This window comes from Podarcis raffonei, chromosome 13 (assembly GCF_027172205.1).
Source record: "Podarcis raffonei isolate rPodRaf1 chromosome 13, rPodRaf1.pri, whole genome shotgun sequence".
NCBI lineage: Eukaryota > Metazoa > Chordata > Lepidosauria > Squamata > Lacertidae > Podarcis > Podarcis raffonei.
The window spans coordinates 30,003,600-30,027,896 of NC_070614.1; the positions used below are offsets into that span (position 1 = coordinate 30,003,600).

General features: G+C 41.6%; 3 protein-coding genes across 3 annotated transcripts; 1 reads left to right on the forward strand and 2 right to left on the reverse strand.

Moving 5' to 3' along the window:
- Positions 1-7,957: 7,957 nt before the first annotated feature.
- Positions 7,958-8,933, forward strand: LOC128400204 (olfactory receptor 10A7-like). Its single transcript, XM_053362295.1, has one exon. It carries the CDS (start codon positions 7,958-7,960, stop codon positions 8,891-8,893), a length of 936 nt encoding a protein of 311 aa, XP_053218270.1. The 3' UTR covers positions 8,894-8,933.
- Positions 8,934-11,741: 2,808 nt separating this feature from the next.
- Positions 11,742-13,793, reverse strand: LOC128400381 (olfactory receptor 10A7-like). The gene is made up of 2 exons (XM_053362561.1): positions 12,893-13,793; positions 11,742-11,828 (listed from the first exon to the last, which is right to left on the reverse strand). The coding sequence occupies exons 1-2, from the start codon at positions 13,791-13,793 to the stop codon at positions 11,770-11,772; spliced, it is 960 nt and encodes a 319-aa protein (XP_053218536.1). The 3' UTR covers positions 11,742-11,769.
- Positions 13,794-20,822: 7,029 nt separating this feature from the next.
- On the reverse strand, positions 20,823-21,767 carry LOC128400382 (olfactory receptor 10A7-like). The gene has a single exon (XM_053362562.1). The coding sequence runs from the start codon at positions 21,765-21,767 to the stop codon at positions 20,823-20,825; it is 945 nt and encodes a 314-aa protein (XP_053218537.1).
- Between the last annotated feature and the right edge of the window lie 2,530 nt (positions 21,768-24,297).

A 24,297-nucleotide genomic window follows, 5' to 3' on the forward strand; every position in this document is an offset into this window, starting at 1 on the left:
TTGGCATACAGAGCATCAAATGACCCCATGCCAAATAACCGCCTTATCAACCTCAGGAGAAGTTACAAAGCCCTACTAAAGGAAAAGAAGCTCGAGGCAGAAAGAAACAATTGGAACAACCTTTTGATAGCTGCAGAGAATAGAAATCCAGCCTCTTTTTGGCAGTTAATTTCCAGATACCTGGGTAGGCCGCTTGCAAGAATAGAACCCCACATCTCAGCGGACACTTGGGAAAGATACTTCGCCGATCTGTATGCAGCCCATGATGCCTGCGGAGATACGGTGGAGCCGGAAGCACTGCCCGATTGGGACCCAGTTACATGCCCTGAAGTTGAAACCCTCATAGATCGATTTAAAGCAGGCAAGGCCCCCGGTGATGACCTTATATCCATTGATGCCATCAAAGCAAATAAAGATTGGTGGATCCCACTTTTAGCAGCACTTTACACCATATAAACAAAACAGCAAAATTTCCCTCAAGCTGGAGCTCTGCGTTGATTGTATTAATACATAAGAAAGGCCCACGTACAGAGCCGAGCAACTTTAGGCCAACCAGCTTGCTAAATGTCATTGGGAAGATTTACTCGGGGTACCTGCTAAACAAACTATCGAAATGGATGGAGGACGACAATATCATTGCCGATGAACAGGCGGGTTTTCGCCCTGGAAGATCTACCACAGACCAAATATTAACCTTGAATCACCTGGCGGAAAAGTATGCCGGCAAAGCCCCAAAGGTTCTTCATGTGGCTTTTATTGACCTTAAGCAGGCATTTGATCTAATCTCTAGAAAGCAGCTATGGACAAAACTGGCTGCTACAAAGATCGATCGTCGTCTCCTTCATCTGATTATCAGCCTCCATACAAACACCTTTCTGAGAATCAGGCTAGACAATAAAGGCCTAGTCTCCAACCCTGTTACCACCACTAGAGGGGTAAGACAGGGTTGTCTACTGGCCCCAGCATTGTTTAGCTTTTACATTAACTCACTGGTGACTCACATGGCCAATGATGCTTTCCACCCCCCCCAAATTAGCAGGCCGATCTCTGAATGTTCTTCTGTATGCGGATGACGCCGCACTTCTTGCCAGATCCCCTATTGGACTGAGAAGAATGTTGCAAGCTCTACATGAATACTGTGATCAGCATGAGCTCCAACCCAACTATGCTAAGACCAAGATCATGGTCTTCTCTGCCCGACCGAGACTCCATCGATGGTCGATGAACGGGATCCCCCTAGAGCAGGTTAACTGCTTTAAATATCTGGGACAAGTAATACGGTCAAATAGGTCTTTTCTGGCCCATAGAGACTATATAACAACTAATGCATCTAAAGCAGCCACCCAGATTAGATCTCTATATGCTAAGAATCAGGCTCAATCAGTGAAGATAGCTTTGAGACTCTTTCAAATGAAAGTCCTCCCCCTTCTTTTGGTGGGCATCTCTTTAGGCTCCCGTAGGGATTTTTTGAAACTAGATTCTATCCAAACGCGATTCCTTAGAGCCATCCTTAGGATTCCCCCCTCGGTAGCGGGTGCGGTTATGAGATTAGAGGTCGGCTGGCAAGCTCTACGGTATGTGGCCTTGAAGACGAAGCTCTGGCTATGGCTCAAGCTTTGTTTTAAACCAGTGGGTATTGCCCCCTTGATATTGAGGGACGATTTCCAATCATCGTGGGAAAGGGAGGTCATCAACGAGGTTCAATCCTGCGGATTGTCTCACCTTTACTTTGAGTCTATGACGTACAGTCAAGCTAGAGCTGTGATCTCCTGGAGACTGAGTGACATTGCCAGACAAGAGGACATAGCCCAGGTAAAACCAGGGATGTTTCTAGGGGACCAGATTTATCGGACCATACCAGCCCCCTACCTTGCAGAAATCCACTATGTGGAATACCGCAGACTTCTTACAGCGGCTAGATTAAATGTCCTTGACTCTGCGATATTGTGGGGAAGGTACAGGGGAGTAACATACGCCCAGAGAACCTGTCATTGTGCCATGGGTGTGGTTGAGTCCACCGAACACATTCTCTTGACTTGCCCTTCTTATGCAGAGCTTAGACAAAATTTTATAGACCCACTCCTATGTCAATTTAGCTTCCTACCCGGAGAAAACCAGGTTTTACACTTGCTGAATAATGTCACTAGAGCTATACCTTCCTTGGTGGCCAAATTTCTTTTTTTAGCTTTTAAGCGTCGCAAGACTATAATTGACTGTATTGATATGGGGCTATCTGTTTAGCCCATTTTAGTGTTGGCTAAGTTCTAAAATCTTCCTGGATGTTTTAACTGTGTATTGATAAATGTACTTTTTTCTGACTGACGGTCGAATAAAAGGTTGATGATGATGATGATTAAACAGTTCTATCCAGTTCAATCCAGATAGTCCTTTATTACTTTCTTCATCTTCTTGTTGTTATTGTATATTCATTTCTTTGCGATCTCTGATAATTTTCACAAGCAGATTGAAAACAGGCATCCTCTGTGTGGGTTTTGTACTCTCCAAAGATCATATCGCTCAGGGACAGCCACTGTTCCACGCTTCCACACAAAAATTAATCTTCGGTCTGTCCTTTACTTTTCTCAGACTTGCCAAGTATATCAGGAGGCTCTGTCAGGTCAAGATTACATTCCAACATTCCTTCTCATTCCAATGGTCCTGATTCTCCTCCCCCTGTCCTTCTTTCTCCGGCAAGCCTGTCTTGGCGAGACGCCATTTTTTAACTGCGTCATAATATTTTCCTCTGTTCTCACCGTTCACCAATCCTCTCTCCAGCTATAATCCATCCCACACAGTTCTTGAATTCCTGCTTGTGATTAGTAAAACGCAACGATCTTATTTCTATCTGGGGTGGAGGGTTATTAATATCACATCGTGCAAAGAAAAAAGGTTTTTTTCTCCACCCCCCCTTCATTCCAAACATACAGTCTCTTAATGGTGATTCATCAGAAGATTTACATATCCGTCCGTCACTCCCGGTCACAGAGATCCATTAATCAGCAGTCTTATCTCTCGAGCGTTGCTTGATGTATGTGCTTCAGCTTCATTCCAATCGTATGTTTCCAATTATAATTCTGAGCTGAAGCTAACCAGCACGCGCTGATTGGAATCGATGTCAGGAAGAGCTGACCTCATCGAGGGCTCGTGCCAAGTGACCGGCACCCCCATCTCTCGGATCCGGGGGTGAATTGTGGACACCGCTGGAAAGGCAGCCCCCCATCTCCTGGGGGGGGGGTAGGAAGACTGCATACTTCCCATAGCAGCCTCTGAATTACCTCATATGGGTCAGAGAGATGTTATTGCCGGCCATCTTCCAATGCGCCACCTGGTGGCCCCTTAAGAGTGAAAGGTTCTAGTATATGTTCCCTACAGGATTCATCCGAAGCCAGAACTGAATCAGATTGTTTCATAATGATCTGGGCTTTGACCAAGGCTGGATCTACATTGTTCTGTAAATATGTTATGAAAAATAATGCTATATAATGCTCAATGCATTCTTTCATTGCTGGCTGATCCCTGCTCTACAGCACCCTCTGGTGTCATATTTTAATAACACATTTTTAACATTATTAAGGATTCCTATTAATTATGACAGTATAATGCCGCGGGTTGCAAATAGAGACAAAGCAATCGTATGCCATAACTAATAATATGAAACACTCTAGGCCCCCAAAGAAGACGGCACAATATATTTGTGCCCTTCATTCAAAAAAGGAGATAGTCTTTGTCTTAGAGAGAAGGTCCACAAGCAACTTAGGGACAATAGCAGATGTGAACTCAACTTCTGCCAAGGACAAGTTTTGGAGGAAGTAGTACATAGGGCTGTGCAAGATGGGGTCCAGCTTGTTAGCAGAATTATGAAGGTGTTGCCTATCAAAGTCACTAGATAGAAGACGAAACAGAACGAAGAGGAGGGCCTGAAGCTGTCCCAGATTGGCAAACCCCAGAAGAATGAATTCATTGAACATAGTCTGGTTAGGTCAGCTCATTAAAAAATTAAACTGCAATCCCAGGTAACAATCCACAGAAGCGCAATACCAATAACTCCACTTTCCAACTGGAAGCAAAATCCATTCTTTGCAATAACTATGATTGCCTTAGTTGCTTTGACAGATGACATTTGACATTTTTCACGATTCTATTTCATTGATGATTTCACAAGCAAAAGTGAGCAGACATTTTTATTCCGTTATTCCAACTTTATCTATACTTATCAGGCTTCCATTTAGGAGCTGAGTAGTTCAAAACATCTGGAAAACAAAATAGTTCAACAAATTGTATTCCTGTCAGGGTTCAAAGCACAGAGTCCATAATCTAGGGGCAGTAAATTATTGTTGAATTTCAGTAATGAGTATTTATATGGCTCAGTAATGGACATTGGCATTGCAGCAACACCTGATGAAAGTTACCATTGATGAAACTAAATATAGTTCTCTATTTGTAACTTCTGTCTTTAATTTTTTTAAAAATAAATACTAAAGCATCAACCTTGGATTTTTAGATACCAAAATTCTTTATGAAAGGCTAATTACACAGCTAATTATATATACCCAGGAACAAAAGTCAGAGGAAAAATGTGGCATCAGTAGAGGCCATGGAACATCAATAGTCATTATCCCCATTGGTGATTCCCACAGGGAAATTCCTAGTCCAGACTACCAATGGGAGCAGACAATTGTTCACTATGTGTTTCCAGTAGCATGAACGAATTCTAAAATCAAATGGAGCTCTGGTGCATTATAAGTCTTCTGTCCCATGAGAATTAGACACAAGGAACATATACCAATTAATATGCTCCCCAGAATATTGTATTGTATTGTATTGTATTGTGTTGTGTTGTGTTGTGTTGTGTTGTGTTGTGTTGTATTGTATTGTATTGTATTGTATTGTATTGTATTGTATTGTATTGTATTGCATTGCATTGCATTGCATTGTATTGTATTGTAGTAACCATATTATGTGAACAGATCTTTACACCAGATCACTGAAATAGAAAATTTGGGGCTAAGTGGATAAATTTTGGGGCTGAGTGGATAAACTTGATCATGGCCTACTTCCTTGAAAAAGACTTAGAACCTGAAAGTAGCATTGTTTACTTCTGAACATTCATCAACAGTTATCAATGACTGTTTCAGTAACTTAAAGTGACTGTGGAAACCACACATGAAACCGTTTATGTTTGGAAATATTCTGAATGACAACAAAACTATGACTGGAGTACACATGGACTCTGCGGTATTCCAGTATGTTGCTAACCATTTACCCTCTGACACAACAAATTTCTCTGTGCTTTAGATGATGGCATCAGAGGTGGCTTCAGGGTGGACATGCACCCGTTCGGTTGCATACTCTCCCCACCACACACTTTATCTTGAAGAGCTGTCAAGAGGGCAGTTCTGGATTTCAACTGTCAAGTATAAAAATTATGATGAACCATAATAAGAGAGAGCTTGAAGCTGCCAATCAGAAGCACCTGGATAGCAGACTGAGCAGGCGCACACATCACCTAGTGTCCTCCCCAATATGATGAGATGTCATGTTTCTATTTATGTTTTAGTGACAATGCATTAACTTGCATCTATACATATTGATAACCACATGCAAATTTTATGCAATTTTTGCTATTTTCTCTCCCATGAGAAATTATTATTATTGACAGTCCAAAAGTGTCCGCCCCAAATTGTGACCACTTCAATTCTGCTCAAAACAATTTGTTCAAAGGTGCTTGCATCATCAAACACATTGCTTCAAATTTTGCCCCTTCCCCCAACAGGCATCCCTTTTCTGATCTCTAATAGTGTGAATGAATAAATGAGGTAATATAGATTTGGAACTAGTAGAAACCCGTCCTAGTTCTGTTTATTCTACTAGGAAACAAATGTATCCCCAAATGAGACATTTGTCTTTGGGGACTAAGGTGATACAGCATTCTGCTTCTTTAAAAATATATAGCACGTTTCTAATTAAAAATCAAGGCGAGGGCAGCCTCCATCCTTAACTCCTGCGCAGAAACACAACGTATAGCTACCATAAGAAATAATTTCCAAAGTTTATATGTCAGTAAGGGATTAATTATCCTATTCACTAGTAGTTTAACAGAACTATGGAAATTCAAAAGTATGAACAAGATTTATAACTCTAAAGATAATGTAAATCAAGGTCTGCAAGGACTTTTTAATAGTGTTGTCTTTATATTCTCAAGTGAAGAATGGCTTGGAAATTATGCTCTAAATAATCACAGTGACTGAGGTGACCAAGCAGCGCCTGCTTTGCTAACACAGAACTTTCTTTCACATTTAAGAGGTAGGTGAGAATTGCTTGATTGTAAAGGGCATCATACACCCTTACTGTATTATCAGGTGCTGAATTAAGTATGAAATAGGGGTACCAACTTGAAGAAGATATTGTGGGGGCTCAGTTAAGCCCTGCCCCACATACTTGATCACATGACACAGAGCACACAGCTTTGTGCCTATCAGCTTTGTGGGGGCCTGGCCACCTCAAATATTTTATTGTGGGGGCAGAAGCCCCCATAGCCCCTAGGAGTTGACTCAAATGGTATGAAACAAGAAGTACAAGTGCACAAATAATTTAGATTCTCTTATTGCATATTTTCAGGTTTTAGTAGAATGGGGTTGGCTCTCTCTTTTTCTCTCACTTGGAACTGTATTGTCTTCACTTACAAATGAGTAGCATCCCTGTTTCCACTGGATGCACAGTGTGTAAGTCCCCTTCAGCACAATTGGTCTTATCTCTGAGTAAACATGGATCGGATTGTAATGTTAATAGAGATATCAAAGGGATGGGGAACCTGTGGCTCATAACGTATTGTACTTTGACACATATCGGCCTTGACCAATGGCCATGCTGCCTTGTGCTGAGGGCAGTTGAAGTCACATCTGAAGGGGTGCCTGTTCCTCATCTGCAAATGATCTCATAGCAATGTACAGTAGCTGATTTGTGATTAGGTGTGTTGATGAATATTAACACTGAAAGAGTAGTTAGGGTGACCAGATGCAAAATAAGACAGCAATACTGAGCCTCTAATAGCAAGTAGACCTTATTTTAATCTAGCAACAATTTTGCATGGCTATGAAAGATACAGGAACACTACCCTCCTTTGCAATAAGTTAAACTATTAATTTAAGTAATATTTTAGTTGGTCCTAGAGAAGATGATGACGGAAGCCTCTGTGTCTCATCTCTCACTGAAATGAGTGCTGCTAGATCCAGGCTAATGGAGAGGCAGATAGATGTGCAGTATCACCACTTCCTTGGCTGCAACCACATAAAATATGGCCATGACTTGGGACATGTACTTTGCAAACTGTCTTTTTAGAGGAGGGTATATATATTTTCAGTCCTTTCAGTTAAGACATTTTATTGTACAAAAGTAAATACATTTAAGGATTGATGGAAATTGATTTGTTTTTTGAACTATTTGCCTAAAATAAAAATCAACTTAAAGGTATTTATCTTCTTTTTTTAAAAATAGAAATGTTCAATGAAATTCAGTCTTGACAAAAATGAAAAGCTAAAAGAAGCGGTATAACAAATGACATGGAGAATATTAAGCATTTTTGGAAAAGCTAGCTCCCTGCATCTGCTATATAAATGTTAGGCTTTAGAATAAACTTTGAATTGTAACTTTAAATTATGACAAGCAAATGTAAAACACTAAGGCAACATGATGTAAATTAAAGCATAAGGATGAAGTTTGAAGTTTGTATTTTGAATATGTGAAAAAAGAATTGATTGATTGAAGTGGGACATTAAAAAAGTTATTATCTGGTCACCTCCACATTATCCTAATCCACCCCAGCCAAACAGATCACGGGATTGGGGTTGCACTGTAAATCAATTTAATAGAGCCAGTGCAAAATGTATTAAATAGCTATTAATCTCTTTGTTTGTTGCTTTACCTTCAGTATATAATCCAATCCAATAATCTTGAAGAAATGAAGTGGAAAAACCAAACAAGTGTGATGGAATTTATCCTCGTTGGTTTTTCAACCATGCCAAATATAGAGCTGTTTTTGTTTCCCCTGGTCTTGATGATGTACATTGTGACAGTGACTGGGAACGTCCTCATCATTGTGGTTGTCATGATAGATCCAGCTCTTCAATCTCCAATGTACTTCTTCCTGAGGAACTTGTCCTTCATTGAGATCTGCTTCACTTTAGACACAATCCCTAAAATGCTAGTCAACCTTCTGCTGAAGCATAAAAGTATTTCTTACATCGGCTGTGCCATTCAAATGTCTGGCTTCTTCTATTTTGGATGTGCTGAGTGTTTCATTTTAGCTGCCATGTCCTATGACCGCTATGTTGCTATCTGTAACCCCTTGCACTATGCCACTGTCATGAACCGGAATTTCTGCCACAAGTTGGTGGGTGGGGTGTGGGTCATTGGCATTCCCGTATCACTATTGCAGGCAGCTTGGATCTTTAGTCTCCCCTTTTGTGGACCCAAAGAGGTCAATCACTTTTTCTGTGATGCGCCACCAGTACTGAAGTTAGTTTGTGCTGATACTTACTTATTTGAAATGCAAGCCGTTGCCTCTACGCTCTTGTTCCTCATGTTTCCTTTTGTACTTATCCTGATCTCCTACATACGCATCATTACCACCATCCTCAGAATATCTTCAGCAGAGGGCAGACACAAAGCCTTCTCTACTTGCTCGTCTCATCTCATTGTGGTGACATTATTCTATGGAAGTGGGAGCATTGTCTATCTGAGACCCAACTCCAACTATTCCCCAGAAGTCAAAAAAATGCTGTCTCTATTTTATGCAGTCCTCACACCCATGCTAAACCCCATTATCTACACTCTGAGGAACCATGAAGTGAAGGTAGCCATGAAGAGAATTATTGGTCAGAAAATCTTCTCATAGACTACAAAGATGTGTTACGGACAACATGGAGATTTCCTAATGTCAGTTGAGGAACACATATTGATATAGTCCTGGCTGTTAGAAAAAAGAAATATCCAGGCAGTTCCTTTAGACAACAGACAGAAACAGTTTTGGAAGCAGTCAGTTGCAGCTCATACTGTATAGCACCATAGAAACTGTTTTTGACATAACTGTCACAAAGGGCTACCATATGTCCTTTTTCCCCGGGACATGTCCTCTTTTCCATGGGTAGAATTGTCATAGCGATCCATAGTTAAAAGTAAAAGTCAGCAAATGTGTCTTCCTTTTTGCTCTTCAAAATATGGCAACCCTACCAGGGTGAAGTAACCTGTAACCTACATTTTCACTACAGCTAGTCTATTTTTTATATAACAAAAGTAATAATGATGTAATTATTTAAATGAATAAACATGTTACTCTGTATAATGGTGTGGAAAATGTCCTTTTGCACTGCAGAAATACATGCAGATTGCATAAGCCTGCTATGTTTTGTGGTTTCTTTATTGATATATTTTCTAAAGGAGCATACTTGTATTTAAATTACCATACTTGTGATAACTCTTTAGCTTAAAAAACACAGAGGACAGCTAACAATGCTCTTCCAGATGACTCTTTACCTAGTGCACCATCAAATATAATCTGTCTGTTAGGCTTCTGTTTGTTTGTTTGTTTGTTTGTTTGTTTGTTTCTTTAATGCTGCTTTCTTTTTTTAAGTATGCCATGGTGGCAACTGGTCTGGGGCCACAGTGGCAGAGCACCAGAGGTAAGGCAGCAGCTGGCAGCAAGGGGACAAAGACTGGGCAGCAGTGGGCAGCATGTTGCAATGGCGGTGAAGGGTGGCGGTGATGGGAAGGTGCCAGGCACCCAGAACAACATTTTGGGGGTGCCCAGGCCCCTTGGGCCCTCTGGAGTTGGCACAAGGGCCAGGCTCTAAGGGAGCCTGTTGAAGGGGCACCTGGTCACGCCCCCTCAAAAAATGTGCCCGGAGTCACAGCCACTATGCCACTGATTCATGGGGAGGTTCCACTCAGCATTACCTGCCACTCCCTGCCACCCTTTTCCTGAGCTGCCAGTGTCTCCTAGCAAGCAGGGAATGCCCTGCCATGGCATGGCTGCCCATCTCCAAGGTGAGTGGCAGAAGTATGGAAGCTGAGCAGGGTGTGTTAGCCTGGCAGGGATCCAGCACTGATAGTACATAAAGTACCCTTCATGGTTATGGAAGCATTTCACAACCTAAAGAACCACTGGCAGCAGGGCATGCCTTCTCCTCCTCCCTGCTGGCTTCCTTTGGGATATAATGCTGTATATGAGACTTCATTTTTCTCCTGTCATGTTCCCCACACGATTCTCCACCACCCATGATCAACTACTTTATGGACAGCCCCTCTGGGTGAGGAAGGCTCCTCCCTGCCCTGAAGGATGCACATTGCTCACATGTAAGTCATGTGACTTGCATGGGGAGTGCATCCCCAAAAGACGTGCATCCCAATTTCCCTCTGCAGGATGTTAGAGGGCATGTCATAAGGCAGTGGTGGCAGACCTATGGCACCTATGACACACTCTGAGTGCCCTCTCTGTGGGCACATGCGCTGTCACCCCAGCAGGGCCGTAACTGTCAGGAGTTCAGCCTACACTCGAGTAGGACCCTGGCAGAGACACATGCCCAACTGGCATGTTCCCTCCCTCCTGGTTGATTGTTTGGGAGCTTCATAAGCTTTCTTCAGCCTGAACATCACAGCAACCGATGCCAACCAACACCAGCACACTTAGAGATCTGCAGAGTTTGCGCACTTTGTGTGACAGACCTCAGCAACTCAGTATTTGGGCTAATCTACTTTATTTACTTATAAACACACACAGAGCACCGCAACATGGCTCCCCCTCTCTGTAGCATCAGACAGCAAAGAGAAAAAGAACAAAGGACAATAGTCCCACTTCACGGAACACAGTAACACAAACATCCTGTCTCCATCACTTCCCACTCTGTGGAGTCAAAACATACACCGTCATGTGATAGACATTAATCCCATGCAGACCTCACTGACTGCAGTCATGGAGCAGGAATTCTAACAGTAACTTCCGTGCCAGTGGCGGGGGAGGAGGAGGAGAGGAGGGCTCGCACGTGCCGTCCAAAGCCTGTGGTACCAGAGCCTGGCGAACGAGCAAGGGGCTGAGGAGGCGTTGACTTTTGATGCGCCAGGGCCTCCCGCCAGTCTGTTTTTCCTACTCTGGAGTAAGCCACCTTGAGTTCAGCAGGGCTTAACTCCCAGGTCAGTAAGCATATAAAGATGGCAACCTAAGAAGGGGCTGCTGGGTTTACATGTTCGCTGAGCTTTCCTGCAGAAGCCAACAGAAAAATTCATTCCATGGAAGCTGTGATCAAATAACAGCTGAAGAAATGGCAGACAACAACATATTATTATTATTATTATTATTATTATTATTATTATTTATACCCTGCCTACCTGGCTGGGTTTATTTCTTTATTTATATTTATTTGTATGTGCACACACAGACAATCATTATTATATCATATTAAGAACTGGGAGAGGGTGGCTTTCAGTACAGCCCTCCAGTATACACTAGTGTCCAAAATTGTGGAACCTTTTGGAAAAAACGTATTTCCATGGTTTGATGGCTCATAACACCACTTTGTAATACCAGTGCTTTATTTACTGTGGGGACGCAGGGGGACATATACCCCTAAACATTTTGTAAATTTAATGGGAGAAGAAATTCACTGTATTTATTCTTCCTGATTTGAACTGTATTTATTTTTCCCTGGTGGTGATTTCCTTGAGTCAAAATGAGACTTTTTTTAGAAGGGAAAAAAAGCACTGAGTTATACCATAAAATTATATATCAATGGAAAGATAATTTAATGAAGAATGTAATGCAATAACTTTTATGAAGGATTATTTATTACAACAGCAGTTACAAAGAAGAAAAGTGAAAAAAAAGGGATATACTGGTTAAATTGCCATGTTGGCACTTTACGATAAATGAGTGAGTTTTGGGTTGCAGTTTGGGCACTCAGTCTCTAAAAGGTTTACCATCACTGTAGTAGTGGGTCTCCTAACAACTCTCAAAACTCTTAATAAGCTACAGCTCAAATGATTATTTGGGGTAAATCAGGATTGTTTTAAATTTATACTGCATACTTACTAGTCATTGAATATGATTTATGGTAGTCTGATACAACTCCATGCTTAAAGCTATTTTCATTGTATTGTGGTTATTTTTATTACATCTTTTTACAATTTCAAGGAATTTTTGCATGTTTTTGTGTATCTCCACCCCCTCTCATATATCCCCCTTTTTGTAAGGGAAAACTGAACAGAAGGGGCAGGTTTCCATGATGTACTCTGTACCTAGTTGTGATTCAATTAAGTATTTGCTGTTTGGGTTGGTGCTTTGAATGGCTAAGACGAAGTTATGCATGAACAACAACAACAACAAAATCCAATACTCTCCAGTGTGGTGTTGTGGTTAAGAGCAGTAGACTCGTAAACTTGGGAACTGGGTTCGCGTCTCCACTCCTCCACATGCAGCTGCTGGGTGACTTTGGGCTAGTCACACTTCTCTGAAGTCTCTCAGCCCTACTCACCTCACAGAGTGTTTGTTGTGGGGGAGGAAGGGAAAGGAGAATGTTAGCCGCTTTGAGATGCCTTTGGGTAGTGATAAAGCGGGATATCAAATCCAAACTCTCTTCTTTTCTGTTCTTTGAATGGGTAACAATTTAGCTAGCTGTCTGTATGACAAAATCCAATTTCAGCATGCTGTTTACTAGGAGCGGGAACTGTCTTTTGTGCTTCTTTTAGACACCACTTTATACATTCTGGTCATGCTCAATCTGTGGAAATTATATAGTACCGGCAATCAAAAGTATACTAATTTAGCTTTATTGCTTCCAAACATTATGATGAATGAATGATCATCTGTGAAAAAATAATTCTCTGTTCCTGGTCTTGGTCACCATCCTCTTAATGGCACCATTTACTTCCTTATTCCTTAGGGCATAGATAACAGGGTTCAGCATGGGCGTGATGGCAGTGTACACTAAAGCCAAGTATTTGTCACTATCCTGCGTATTAAGTGATTTGGGCCTTAGATAAATCAAGCTGCCACTCCCATAGTACAGGGTCACCACCAAGACATGAGAAGAGCAGGTGGAGAAAGCTTTCTGACGCCCTTCCGAGGATGTCATCTTCAGGACGTTGGAAATGATCAGAGAGTAGGACACAATGATAAGGGAAAAGGGGGTGAAAATAACTAGGATGGCAGCTGTAAAGAGCTGCATTTCATACAAAGAAGTGTCAATGCATGAAAGCTTGAGGAGTGGTGGGATATCACAGAAAAAATAATTAATTTTGTTTGATCCACAGAATGGCAGAGTGAAAACCCAAGCTGTCTGAAGCAGAGACACCAAGTTGCCCATGAACCACGAGAGGACAGTCAGTGAAAGGCAAACTTTCTGGTTCATGATGATCATGTATCTCAGTGGTTTGCATATGGCCACATAACGGTCATAGGCCATAACAGCCAGGAGGAAGCATTCTGATGACGCTAAGAAAAGCAAGAAGAACATTTGTGTGGCACATCCAGTGTAGGAAATTCTCTTGTTCTCTGTTAGGAAATTAACCAGCATTAGGGGGAGGGTCACCGAAGAGCAGCAAATGTCCAGGAAAGACAAGACCTTCAGAAAGAAATACATTGGTGTGTGAAGTGATGGATCTGCTATGACCATGATGAAAATGAGCATGTTCCCCAACACTATTATTATGTAAATCAATAGAAAGAAAATGAACAAAAACACCTGCAGGACAGGATGATTCATTAAACCCAAGAGGACAAATCCATTCTCTCTTGTAGCATTCATGCTCTTGTTTGACTCTTCTGGAAGAAGAAAAGAATGCAAAATGTGTTAAAGGAAGCTTAAAATAACATAGGTAAATGTAAATGTAAGACTCTGGGGTTGCGGCTCTCATCTTGCTCTATAGGCCGAAAGAGCCGGCATTTGTCTGCAGACAGCTTCTGGGTTATGTGGCCAGCATGACTAAGCTGCTTCTGTCAAACCAGACCAGCGCACGGAAACACTGTATACCTTCCCACTGGAGCAGTATCTACCTGCACTTGATGTGCTTTTGAACTGCTGCGTGGGCAGGAGCTGAGACCGAGCAACGGGAGCTCACCCCACCGCAGGGATTCGAACTCCTGATCTTCTGATCGGCAAGCCTTAGGCTCTGTGGTTTAGACCACAGTGCCACCTGCGTCCCTTAAAATAACATAGGAAGAAATCATTCCAATCAATGAAGCAGTAATAAAGTATTTGCATATTTACTGTAAAAGCAGAAAGAAAGCACTGTGAGATTGCATTTTATTTAGTTAGTATTGTGGCGCTGTGGGTTAAACCACGGAGCCTAGGACTTGTCGATCGGAAGGTTGGCGGTTCGAATCCCCGCGACGGGGTTAGCTCCTGTTGCTTGGTCCCAGCTCCTGTCAACCTAGCAGTTTGAAAGCACCGCAAAGTGCAAGTAGATAAATAGGGACCGCTACCCGGCGGGAAGGTAAACGGCATTTCTGTCTGCTGCTCTGGCTCGCCAGAAGCGGCTTAGTCACGCTGGCCACGTGACCCGGAAGCTGTCTGCGGACAAGCGCCGGCTCCCGGCCTATAGAGCGAGATGAGTGCGCAACCCCAGAGTCGGTCCAATCAGGGGGTTGGACTCGATGGCCCTTGTGGTCTCTTCCAACTCTATGATTCTATGATTCTATGGACCTGATAGTCAGGGGTCCTTTACCTTTACCTTTATTGTATGTAGTCATCAGACTGTCACAAAGCAAAAGTTTCACAATCTTAGTCAACGTGATACCTCCATGATGTTTCAGACAAAATTCCTATTAGCCCCAGCCAGCATTGACATGGTTAGAGATTATAAGATTTGCTGTCCAACAGCATGTGGAAATGACAAGGTTTGGGAAGGCTGCTCTGGAGAACACAGGACAGAAGCCATTTGGAGATGGCTTCTGTGAAAGAGATGACAGAAAAGCACTGGAGCTTTGGGCAGCCACATGTTAACAAGTCATTTCTCTGAATAGCCACATCCAAAGATTTCATGGAACAACTGTCAAGATTAGCACATTATCCATGCAACATCAGGGCTGTTTTAAATAGCTCTACGTAGCCTCAGTGATCACAATGCAATTTGTTCACATGGAGTGACTTATTGCACAGTGGGGCTTTCTTTTCATGTTAGCACAAAACTGCTGGGGAAAAAATAGCATTTCTGCTATTGTGATAAAAATAACTTCAAGAGATCTAAATTAAGTGAACAAAAAACAAAACAAAAACCCAACAACAACCAGACAATACAGCACTAAATTTTGGTGGAAAAGATGAATTGCAGAATGTAATCACTGTTATTTTTAATGTTGCATAATCCGGCTGAAGTGATTTTTTTTTTTTAAGTGCCATTGTATTTCAATGGAAAAGATAAGTGTTCCCTCTGAAAACTGTTCCTAATAAAAAAAATGGGGGAAGTAGTTATTAAAAAATATATATTATTATTTTTTTTTTAAAAGTATGAACATGGTCAACCCAAAATTAAAGGCTTTTCAGTCACACTTATTTCAACAAGGGAGGTTTAAAGACCATGGTGATTCTGTCTTTGAAGTTACTGGCATATGGTGGTGCTTAAGACATGTTTGTTTCCTTATACATTTTATCACTGAGAAGCCAACATGATAGCAATAGATGATTAAATCTCACTTTTACTTAGAAAGGTTATTGTGTATGCATTCATGCAGCATTAATTATTGTAGAAACCTTTTAAAGTTATACACACATATTTGGGAGTAGGTCCCTTTGAACGTGGTGGGACTTACTTCTGAGTAGACAGTAAATAGAACTGCATTGTACATCAAGTTGAAGTCAAAATACAGTGGATCTTTCTATAGAGTAAAACAGTCTTGGTTCTTTCTCTTGTTAACTTTTTTGTAGTAAAGAGTCTCACTTACCAGCATAATGAACGCAAATAAACAGCAGTGCAGGAAATGCCAGCTGAAATTTCTTAGTGAAGCAAAATAAAATCTTGAAAGAGATGGAAACGTGGATGGGTCTGGTGGTTCTTCCACATCCAACTGTTCAAATGAAGAAGAAAATAATAATATAAAATAATTTTTCTAAAACAGGGACATTTCCTTTCATTTCCCAGTACATTTCTGATTAAAAAATACTGAAGAGTGAACAATATTCAGTCTCTCTTACTCTCACCACTTTCCGCTCACAGATATCATCTGCCTATAGGATGTGCAGACTGATTTCAGAGGCGTATCTCAGACTTTTGTGTACCCCTAAGGAACAGGATTGTGCAGGAACCTTGGGGGTTTCTAATAAAGTTTACATCCTGTTCTCTATTACACAAACTTTTGTTTCATTTTCCAGCAATAAAAGTTAATTGAATAAGTTATAAAAGTTGTTAAATGACCACCTCCCACTTTGAAATATCATTTTCAATCCCATTTGTCTTATTTACATTATAAGATCATTTCCTTCTCATTTGTTTCACTATGGTCATCTGCTGTAAGAAACTATGGTCAGTAGCCCATTTTGGCTCACCAATCAGTATCATTCTGGGGAGGTGGAGACTGAATTATGTGACTTCAATTGGAGGCCTACAATGAGTCTGCAAATGTGCAACTGTATGTGCATAGGGGTCCCTTCACATGATAAAGAATCCCAATTTCATAAATTTCAGGATTCCTAATTGCATGAGTAGGGCCCCACAAGTGTACCTTTGTAGGTGCAACAGTCTAATCTCCATGCAGAATTTTAAATTAATGCAGATACATTGCAGTAGACCCTGTTTTTGTGATCCTGCTTCTAACCCCTGCCCACCCCTTGACGTGCAAATCAATGAACTCAACAAGGTAGAGTATTTTTTGTCATTTCATAGCACAAAAGTATTCTCATAGTCCCTTAGCTCCTATTATAGTGCATTAAGTCCAACTGAGCATAGCTCAGTGCTACTTGCAGAAGATCTAAATCTGTGGTATCAACCATTTAGAAAGCTTGGGCAGCAAGTGATCACATATATCAGTCATCTGATATCTCATCCACTAAAAAGGTAGGGCGGTAGCTATGTAAAGCCATACCTCTCTGAGCTCGTTGAGGTCATCATCAATGCCACCTGTCCCATTGAATTCTCTTGATTTTCCTCAATAATGCCAGAATATGACTGAGAGAAAAAAGGACACCAGATATTCAGGCTATCTTGCTTTTCTTCTTCTTTTATTTTAAAACTTGGGAATGCCTGCTCACTCTGGTCACCAACCCCACCTACCCACCAAACCCTTTGACAACCCACATCCCTCCATTCCTGGCCAACGCATGCTACTTTTACACCTGACTAAATGTCCTTTCCTCTACAAACCATCCACCCCTCCCCTATCCCCTCACAGCTCATCACCCACACAGCTTGCCCCAAGCCTCCCCTCCCCTCACCATTCACCCAACTCCTTTTATAAAAGGGTAGGAATTGTGCCCTTTCTGGACTCTGGGAAGGTCATGGAAGGAGCCCTCCACCTTATAGAGGTATGGTTCTGGGTAGGAGAGGAATTTCTTGATTGTGAACGGTATCATACACCCTTACTGTATTATCAGGTGCTGAATTAAGTATGAAACAGGGGTGCCAACTTGAAGAAGATATTGTGGGGGCCCAGGTAAGCCCTGCCCCACATACTTGATCACATGACACAGTGCACACACACCATTTGAATGGGAATGCCCATCAGCTTTGTGGGGGCCTGGCCGCCTCAAATCTTTTATTGTGGGGGCAGAAGCCCCCACAGCCCCTAGGAGTTGGCTCCAATGGTATGAAAGGAGGAGTACAAGTGGACAAATAATTTAGATTCTCTTATTGCATGTTTTTAGGTTTTAGTAGAATGGGGTTGGCTCTCTCTTTTCCTCTCACTTGGGACTGTATTGTCTTCACTTACAAATGAGTAGCAGCCCCGTTTCCACTGGATGCACAGTGTGTAAGTCCCCTTCAGCACAATTGGTCTTGTCTCTGAGTAAACATGGATCGGACTGTAATGTTAATAGAATTATCACAGGGATGGGGAACCTGTGGCTTACCACATATTGGACTTTGACACATATCGGCCTTGACCAATGGCCATGCAGCCTTGTGCTGAAGGCAGTTGAAGTCACATCTGAAGGGGTGCCTGTTCCTCATCTGCAAATGATCTCATAGCAATGTACAGTAGCTGATTTGTGATTAGGTGTGCTGATAAATATTAGCACTGAAAGAGTAGTTAGGTGAACAGATGCAAAATAAGACAGCAATAAAAAGGTAAAGGGACCCCCCGACCATTAGGTCCAGTCGTGACTGACTCTGGGGTTGTGGCGCTTATCTCGCTTTATTGGCCGAGGGAGCTGACGTTTGTCTACAGACAGTTTTTCTGGGTGATGTGGCCGGAATGACTAAGCCGCTTCTGGTGAACCAGAGCAGCACACGGAAACCTCGTTTACCTACCCGCCGGAATGGTACCTATTTATCTACTAGCACTTTGACATGCTTTCAAACTGCTAGGTTGGCAGGAGCAGGGAACGAGCAACGGGAGCTCACCCCGTCGCGGGGATTTGAACTGCCGACCTTCTCATCGGCAAGTCCTTGGCTCTGTGGTTTAACCCATAGTGCCACCTGCGTCCCAAGACAGCAATACTGAGCCTCTAATAGCAAGTAGACCTTATCTTAATCTAGCAACAATTTTGCATGGCTATGAAAGATACAGGAACTCTACCCTCCTTTGAACAGGGATCCAGCACTGATAGTCCATAAAGTACTTCATAGTTATGGAAGCATTTCACAACTTAAAGAGCCACTGGCAGCAGGGCATGCCTTCTCCTCCTCCCTGCTGGCTTCCTTTGGGGAACATATAATGCTGTATATGAGACTTCATTTTTCTCCTGTCATGTTCCCCACATGATTCTCCACCACCCATGATTAACTACTTTATGGACAGCCCCTCTAGGTGAGGAAAGCTTCTCCCTGCCCTGAAGGATGCACGTTGCTCTCATGTAAGTCATGTGACTTGTATGGGGAGTGCAACCCCAAAAGAGGTGCATCCCAATTTCCCTCTGCAAAATGTTAGAGGGCATGTCAAAGGGCAGTGGTGGTGGACCTATGGCACGCTCTGAGTGCCCTCTCTGTGGGCATGTGCGCCAACACCCCAGCAGGGCCATAGCTTCCATGCCAGTTGTGGGGGAGGAGGAGGAGAGGAGGGCTCGCACGCACCGTCCAAAGCCTGCGGTACCAGGGCCTGGTGAGCGAGCGAGAGAGGGGCTGAGCAGGCGTTGACTTTTGATGCTCCAGGGACTCCTGCCAGTCTGTTTTTCCTACTCGGGAGTAAGCCACCTTGAGTTCAGCAGGGCTTAACTCCCAGGTCAGTAAGCATATAAAGATGGCAACCTAAGAAGGGGCTGCTGGGTTTACATGTTCGCTGAGCTTTCCTGCAGAAGCCAACAGAAAAATTCATTCCGTGGATGCTGTGATCAAATGACAGCTGAAGAAATGACAAATAACAACAACAACAACAACAACAACAACAACAACAACAACAACAACAACATAATAATAATAATAATACCCCGACCACCTGGCTGGGTTTATTTCTTTATTTCTATTTATTTGTATGTGCACACACAGACAATCATTATTATATCATATTAAGAATTGGGAGAGGGTGGCTCTTAGTACAGCCCTCCAGTGTACACTAGTGGCCAAAATTGTGGAACCTTCTGGAAAAAATGTATTTCCAAGGTTTGATGGCACATAGCACCACTTTGTTTGGGAGCAATACCAGTGCTTTTTTTTCCTGTGGGGACGCAGGGGGACGCATACCCCTAAACATTTTGTAAATTTAACAGGAGAAGAAATTCACTGTATTTATTCTTCCTGATTTGAACTGTATTTATTTTTCCCTGGTGGAGATTTTCTTGAGTCAAAATGAGACATTTTTTTAGAAGGAAAAAAAGCACTGAATTATACAATAAAATTATATATCAATGGAAAGATAATTTAATGAAGAATGTAATGCATAACTTTTATGAAGTATTATTTATTACAACAGCAGTCACAAGGAAGAAAAGTGAAAAACAGAAAAAAATGGGATATACTGGTTAAATTGCCATGTTGGCACTTTGTGATAAATAAGTGAGTTTTGGGTTGCAGTTTGGGCACTCAGTCACTAAAAGGTTGGCCATCACTGTAGTAGGCAGTCTCCAAACAACTCTCAAAATAATAAACTACATCTCAAATGATTCTTTGGGGTAAATCAGGATTGTTTTAAATTTATACTACATACTTACTAGTCATTGAATATGATTTATGTTAGTCTGATACAACTCCATGCTTACAGCTATTTTAATCGTTTTGCAATTACAGCTAAGAATACTATGTGGTTATTTTTATTACATCTTTTACAATTTCAAGGAATTTGTGCATGTTTCTGTGTATCTCCACCCCCTCTCACATATCCCCTTTTTTTGTAAGGGAAAACTGAACAGAAGGGGTGGGTTTCCATGATGTACTCTGTACCTAGTTGTGATTCAATTAAGTATTTGCTGTTTGGGTCTGTGCTTTTAAGTTATGCATGAACAACAACAAAATTCAGTACTCTCCTACTTGGGTCTGTTCTTTAAATGGGTTACAATTGAGCTAGCTGTCTGTATGACAAAATCGAATTTCAGCATGCTGTTTACTAGGAGCAGGAACTGTCCTTTGTGCTTCTTTTAGACACCACTTTATGCATTCTGGTCATGCTCAATCTGTGGAAATTATATAGTACCGGCAATTGAAAGTATACTAATTTATCTTTATTGCTTCCAAACATTATGATGAATGAATGATCATCTGTGAAAAAATAATTCTCTGTTCCTGGTCTTGGTCACCATCCTCTTAATGGCACCATTTACCTCCTTATTCCTTAGGGCGTAGATAATAGGGTTCAGCATGGGCGTGATGGTGGTGTACACTAAAGCCAAGTATTTGTCACTATCCTGCGTATTAAGTGATTTGGGCCTTAGATAAATCAAGCTGCCACTCCCATAGTACAGGGTCACCACCAAGACATGAGAAGAGCAGGTGGAGAAAGCTTTCTGACGCCCTTCCAAGGATGTCATCTTCAGGACGTTGGAAATAATCAGAGAGTAGGACACAATGATAAGGGAAAAGGGGGCGAAAATAACTAGGATGGCAGCTGTAAAGAGCTGCATTTCATACAAAGAAGTGTCAATGCATGAAAGCTTCATGAGTGGTGGGATATCACAGAAAAAATAATTAATTTTGTTTGATCCACAGAATGGCAGAGTGAAGACCCAAGCTGTCTGAAGCAGAGACACCAAGTTGCCCATGAACCATGAGAGGACAGTCAGTGAAAGGCAAACTTTCTGGTTCATGATGATCATGTATCTCAGTGGTTTGCATATGGCCACATAACGGTCATAGGCCATAAAAGCCAGGAGGAAGCATTCTGATGCCCCTAAGAAAAGCAAGAAGAACATTTGTGTGGCACATCCAGTGTAGGAAATTTGCTTGTTCTCTGATAGGAAATTAACCAGCATTTGGGGGAGGGTCACCGAAGAGTAGCAAATGTCCAGGAAAGACAAGACCTTCAGAAAGAAATACATTGGTGTGTGAAGTGATGGATCTGCTATGACCATGATGAAAATGAGCATGTTCCCCAACACTATTATTATGTAAATCAATAGAAAGAAAATGAACAAAAACACCTGCAGGTCAGGATGATTCATTAAACCCAAGAGGACAAATCCATTCTCTCTTGTAGCATTCATGCTCTTGTTTGACTCTTCTGGAAGAAGAAAAGAATGCAAAATGTGTTAAAGAAAGCTTAAAATAACATAGGTAAAGGTACCCCTGACCATTAGGTCCAGTCAAGGACAACTCTGGGGTTGTGGTGCTCATCTCGTTCCCAGGCCGAGGGAGCCGGCATTTGTCCGCAGACAGCTTCTGGGTCATGTAGCCAGCATGACTAAGCTGCTTCTGGTGAACCAGAGCAGCACACAGAAATGCCATTTACCTTCCCACCGGAGTGGTACCTATTTATCTACTTTCACTTGACGTGCTTTTGAATTGCTAGGTGGGCAGGAGCTTGGACAGAGCAACAGGAGCTCACCCCATTGCGGGGATTCAATCTGCCGACCTTCCAATCGGCAAGCCCCAGGCTCTGTGGTTTAGACCACAGTGCCACCGCCACCTGCGTCCCTTAAAATAACATAGGAAGAAATAATTCCAATCAATGAAGCAGTAATAAAGTATTTGCATATTTACTGCTGCGAGTAAAAGCAGCAAGAAAGCACTGTGAGATTGCATTTTATTTAGTTAGTATTCTATGTAGTTATCAGACTGTCACAAAGCAAAAGTTTCACAATCTTAGTCAACATGATGCCTTCATGATGTTTCAGACAAAATTCCTATTAGCACCAGCCAGCATTGACATGGTTAGATTATAACATTTGCTGTCCAACAGCATGTGGAAATGACAAGGTTTGGGAAGGCTGCTCTGGAGAACACAGGACAGAAGCCATTTGGAGATGGCTTCTGTGAAAGAGATGACAGAAAAGCACTGGAGCTTTGGGCAGCCACATGTTAACAAGTCGTTTCTCTGAATAGCCACATCCAAAGATTTCATGGAACAATTGTCAAGATTTGCACATTATTCTTGCAACATCAGGGCTGTTTTAAATAGCTCTACGTAGCCTCAGTGATCACAGTGCAATTTGTTCACATGGAGTGACTTATTGCATAGTGGGGCATTCTTTTCATATTAGCACAAAACTGCTGGAAAAAAATAGCATTTCTGCTATTGTGATAAATATAACTTCAAGTGATCTAAATTAAGTGAAAAAACAAACAAAACAAATACCCAACAAAAACCAGACAATACAGCACTGAATTTTGGTGGAAAAGATGAATTGCAGAATGTAATCACTGTTATATTTAATGCTGCATAATCTGGCTTTTTTTTAGTGCCATTGTATTTCAATGGAAAAGATGTGTTCCCTTTGAAAACCGTTCCAAATAAATAAATTTGAGGAAGTAGTTATTTAAAATAAAAATATATTTTTTTTGAAGTATGAATATGGTCCACCCAAAATTAAAGGCTTTTCATTCACATTTATTTCAATAAGGAAGGTTTAAAAACCATGGTGATTCTGTCTTTGAAGTTACTGGCATACGATGGTGCTTAATACATGATTGTTTCCTTATACATTTTATCACTGAGAAGCCAACATGATAGCAATAAATTAATAAATCTCACTCTTACATAAAAAGCTTATTGTGTATGCATCCATGCAGCGTTAATCATCATATAAACATTTTAATCTTATACACACATACTTGAGTAGGTCCCTTTGAATGTGGTGGGACTTACTTCTGAGTAAACAGTAAATAGAACTGCCTTGTAGATCACGTTGAAGTCAAAATACAGTGGATCTTTCTATAGAGTAAAACAGTCTTGGGTCTTTCTCTTGTTAATTTTTTTGTAGTAAAGAGTCTCACTTACCAGCATATTGAATGCAAATAAACACCAGTGCAGGAAATGCCAGCTGAAATTTCTTAATGAAGCAAAATGAAATCTTGAAAGAAATGGAAATGTGGATGGGTCAGGTGTTTCTTTCACACCCAACTGTTCAAATGAGGAAGGAAATAATAATATAAAATATTTTTTTCTAAAACAGGGAAATTTCCTTTCATTTCCCAATACATTTCTGATTAAAAAATACTGAAGAGTGAACAATATTCAGTCTCTCTTACTCTCATTACTTTCCGCTCATAGATATCATCTGCCTATACGATGGGTAGACTGATTTCAGAGGCATGTCTCAGACTTCTGTGTGCCCCTAAGGAACAGGATTGTGAAGGAACCTAGGGGGTTTCTAATAAAGTTTACATCCTGTTCTCTATTAGGTAAACTTTTGTTTCATTTTCCAGCAATAAAAGTTAATTGAATAAGTTATAAAAGTTGTTCAATGACTTCCTCCCACTTTGAAATACCATTTTCAATTCCATTTGTCTCATTTACATTATAAGATCATTTCCTTCTCATTTGCCGTTTTGCCGTGAGTTTGTGGGGAGCACCGCTTCCCCTGGAAGCCCATTTTCCACCTTGGGCCTGGGGGGCTGGCCCCATACTCCACCACAGCATATAAGGCTCCAAGGAGGCCTCGGGACATTGCTACTGCTGCTTTGCCGGTGAGTCTTGGGGAGGACCGCTCCCCCTGCAAGCCCATTTTCCACCTTGGGCCTGGGGGCGGGCCCCATACTCACCTCTACAGCCTATGGGGCTCCAGGGAGGCCTTG

What these genes read in the sequence shown, in the direction of transcription:
- LOC128400204 (XM_053362295.1), top strand. Translation starts at nt 7,958, where the DNA reads ATGAAGTGGAAAAACCAAACAAGTGTGATGGAATTTATCCTCGTTGGT.
- LOC128400381 (XM_053362561.1), bottom strand. Translation starts at nt 13,793, where the DNA reads ATGAATGCTACAAGAGAGAATGGATTTGTCCTCTTGGGTTTAATGAAT. An exon ending in AAATGGTGCCATTAAGAGGA is followed by an intron (nt 11,829 to 12,892) that starts TGGTGACCAAGA and finishes GTAATAAATAAT; the next exon opens with CCTTCATAAAAGTTATTGCA.
- LOC128400382 (XM_053362562.1), bottom strand. Translation starts at nt 21,767, where the DNA reads ATGAATGCTACAAGAGAGAATGGATTTGTCCTCTTGGGTTTAATGAAT.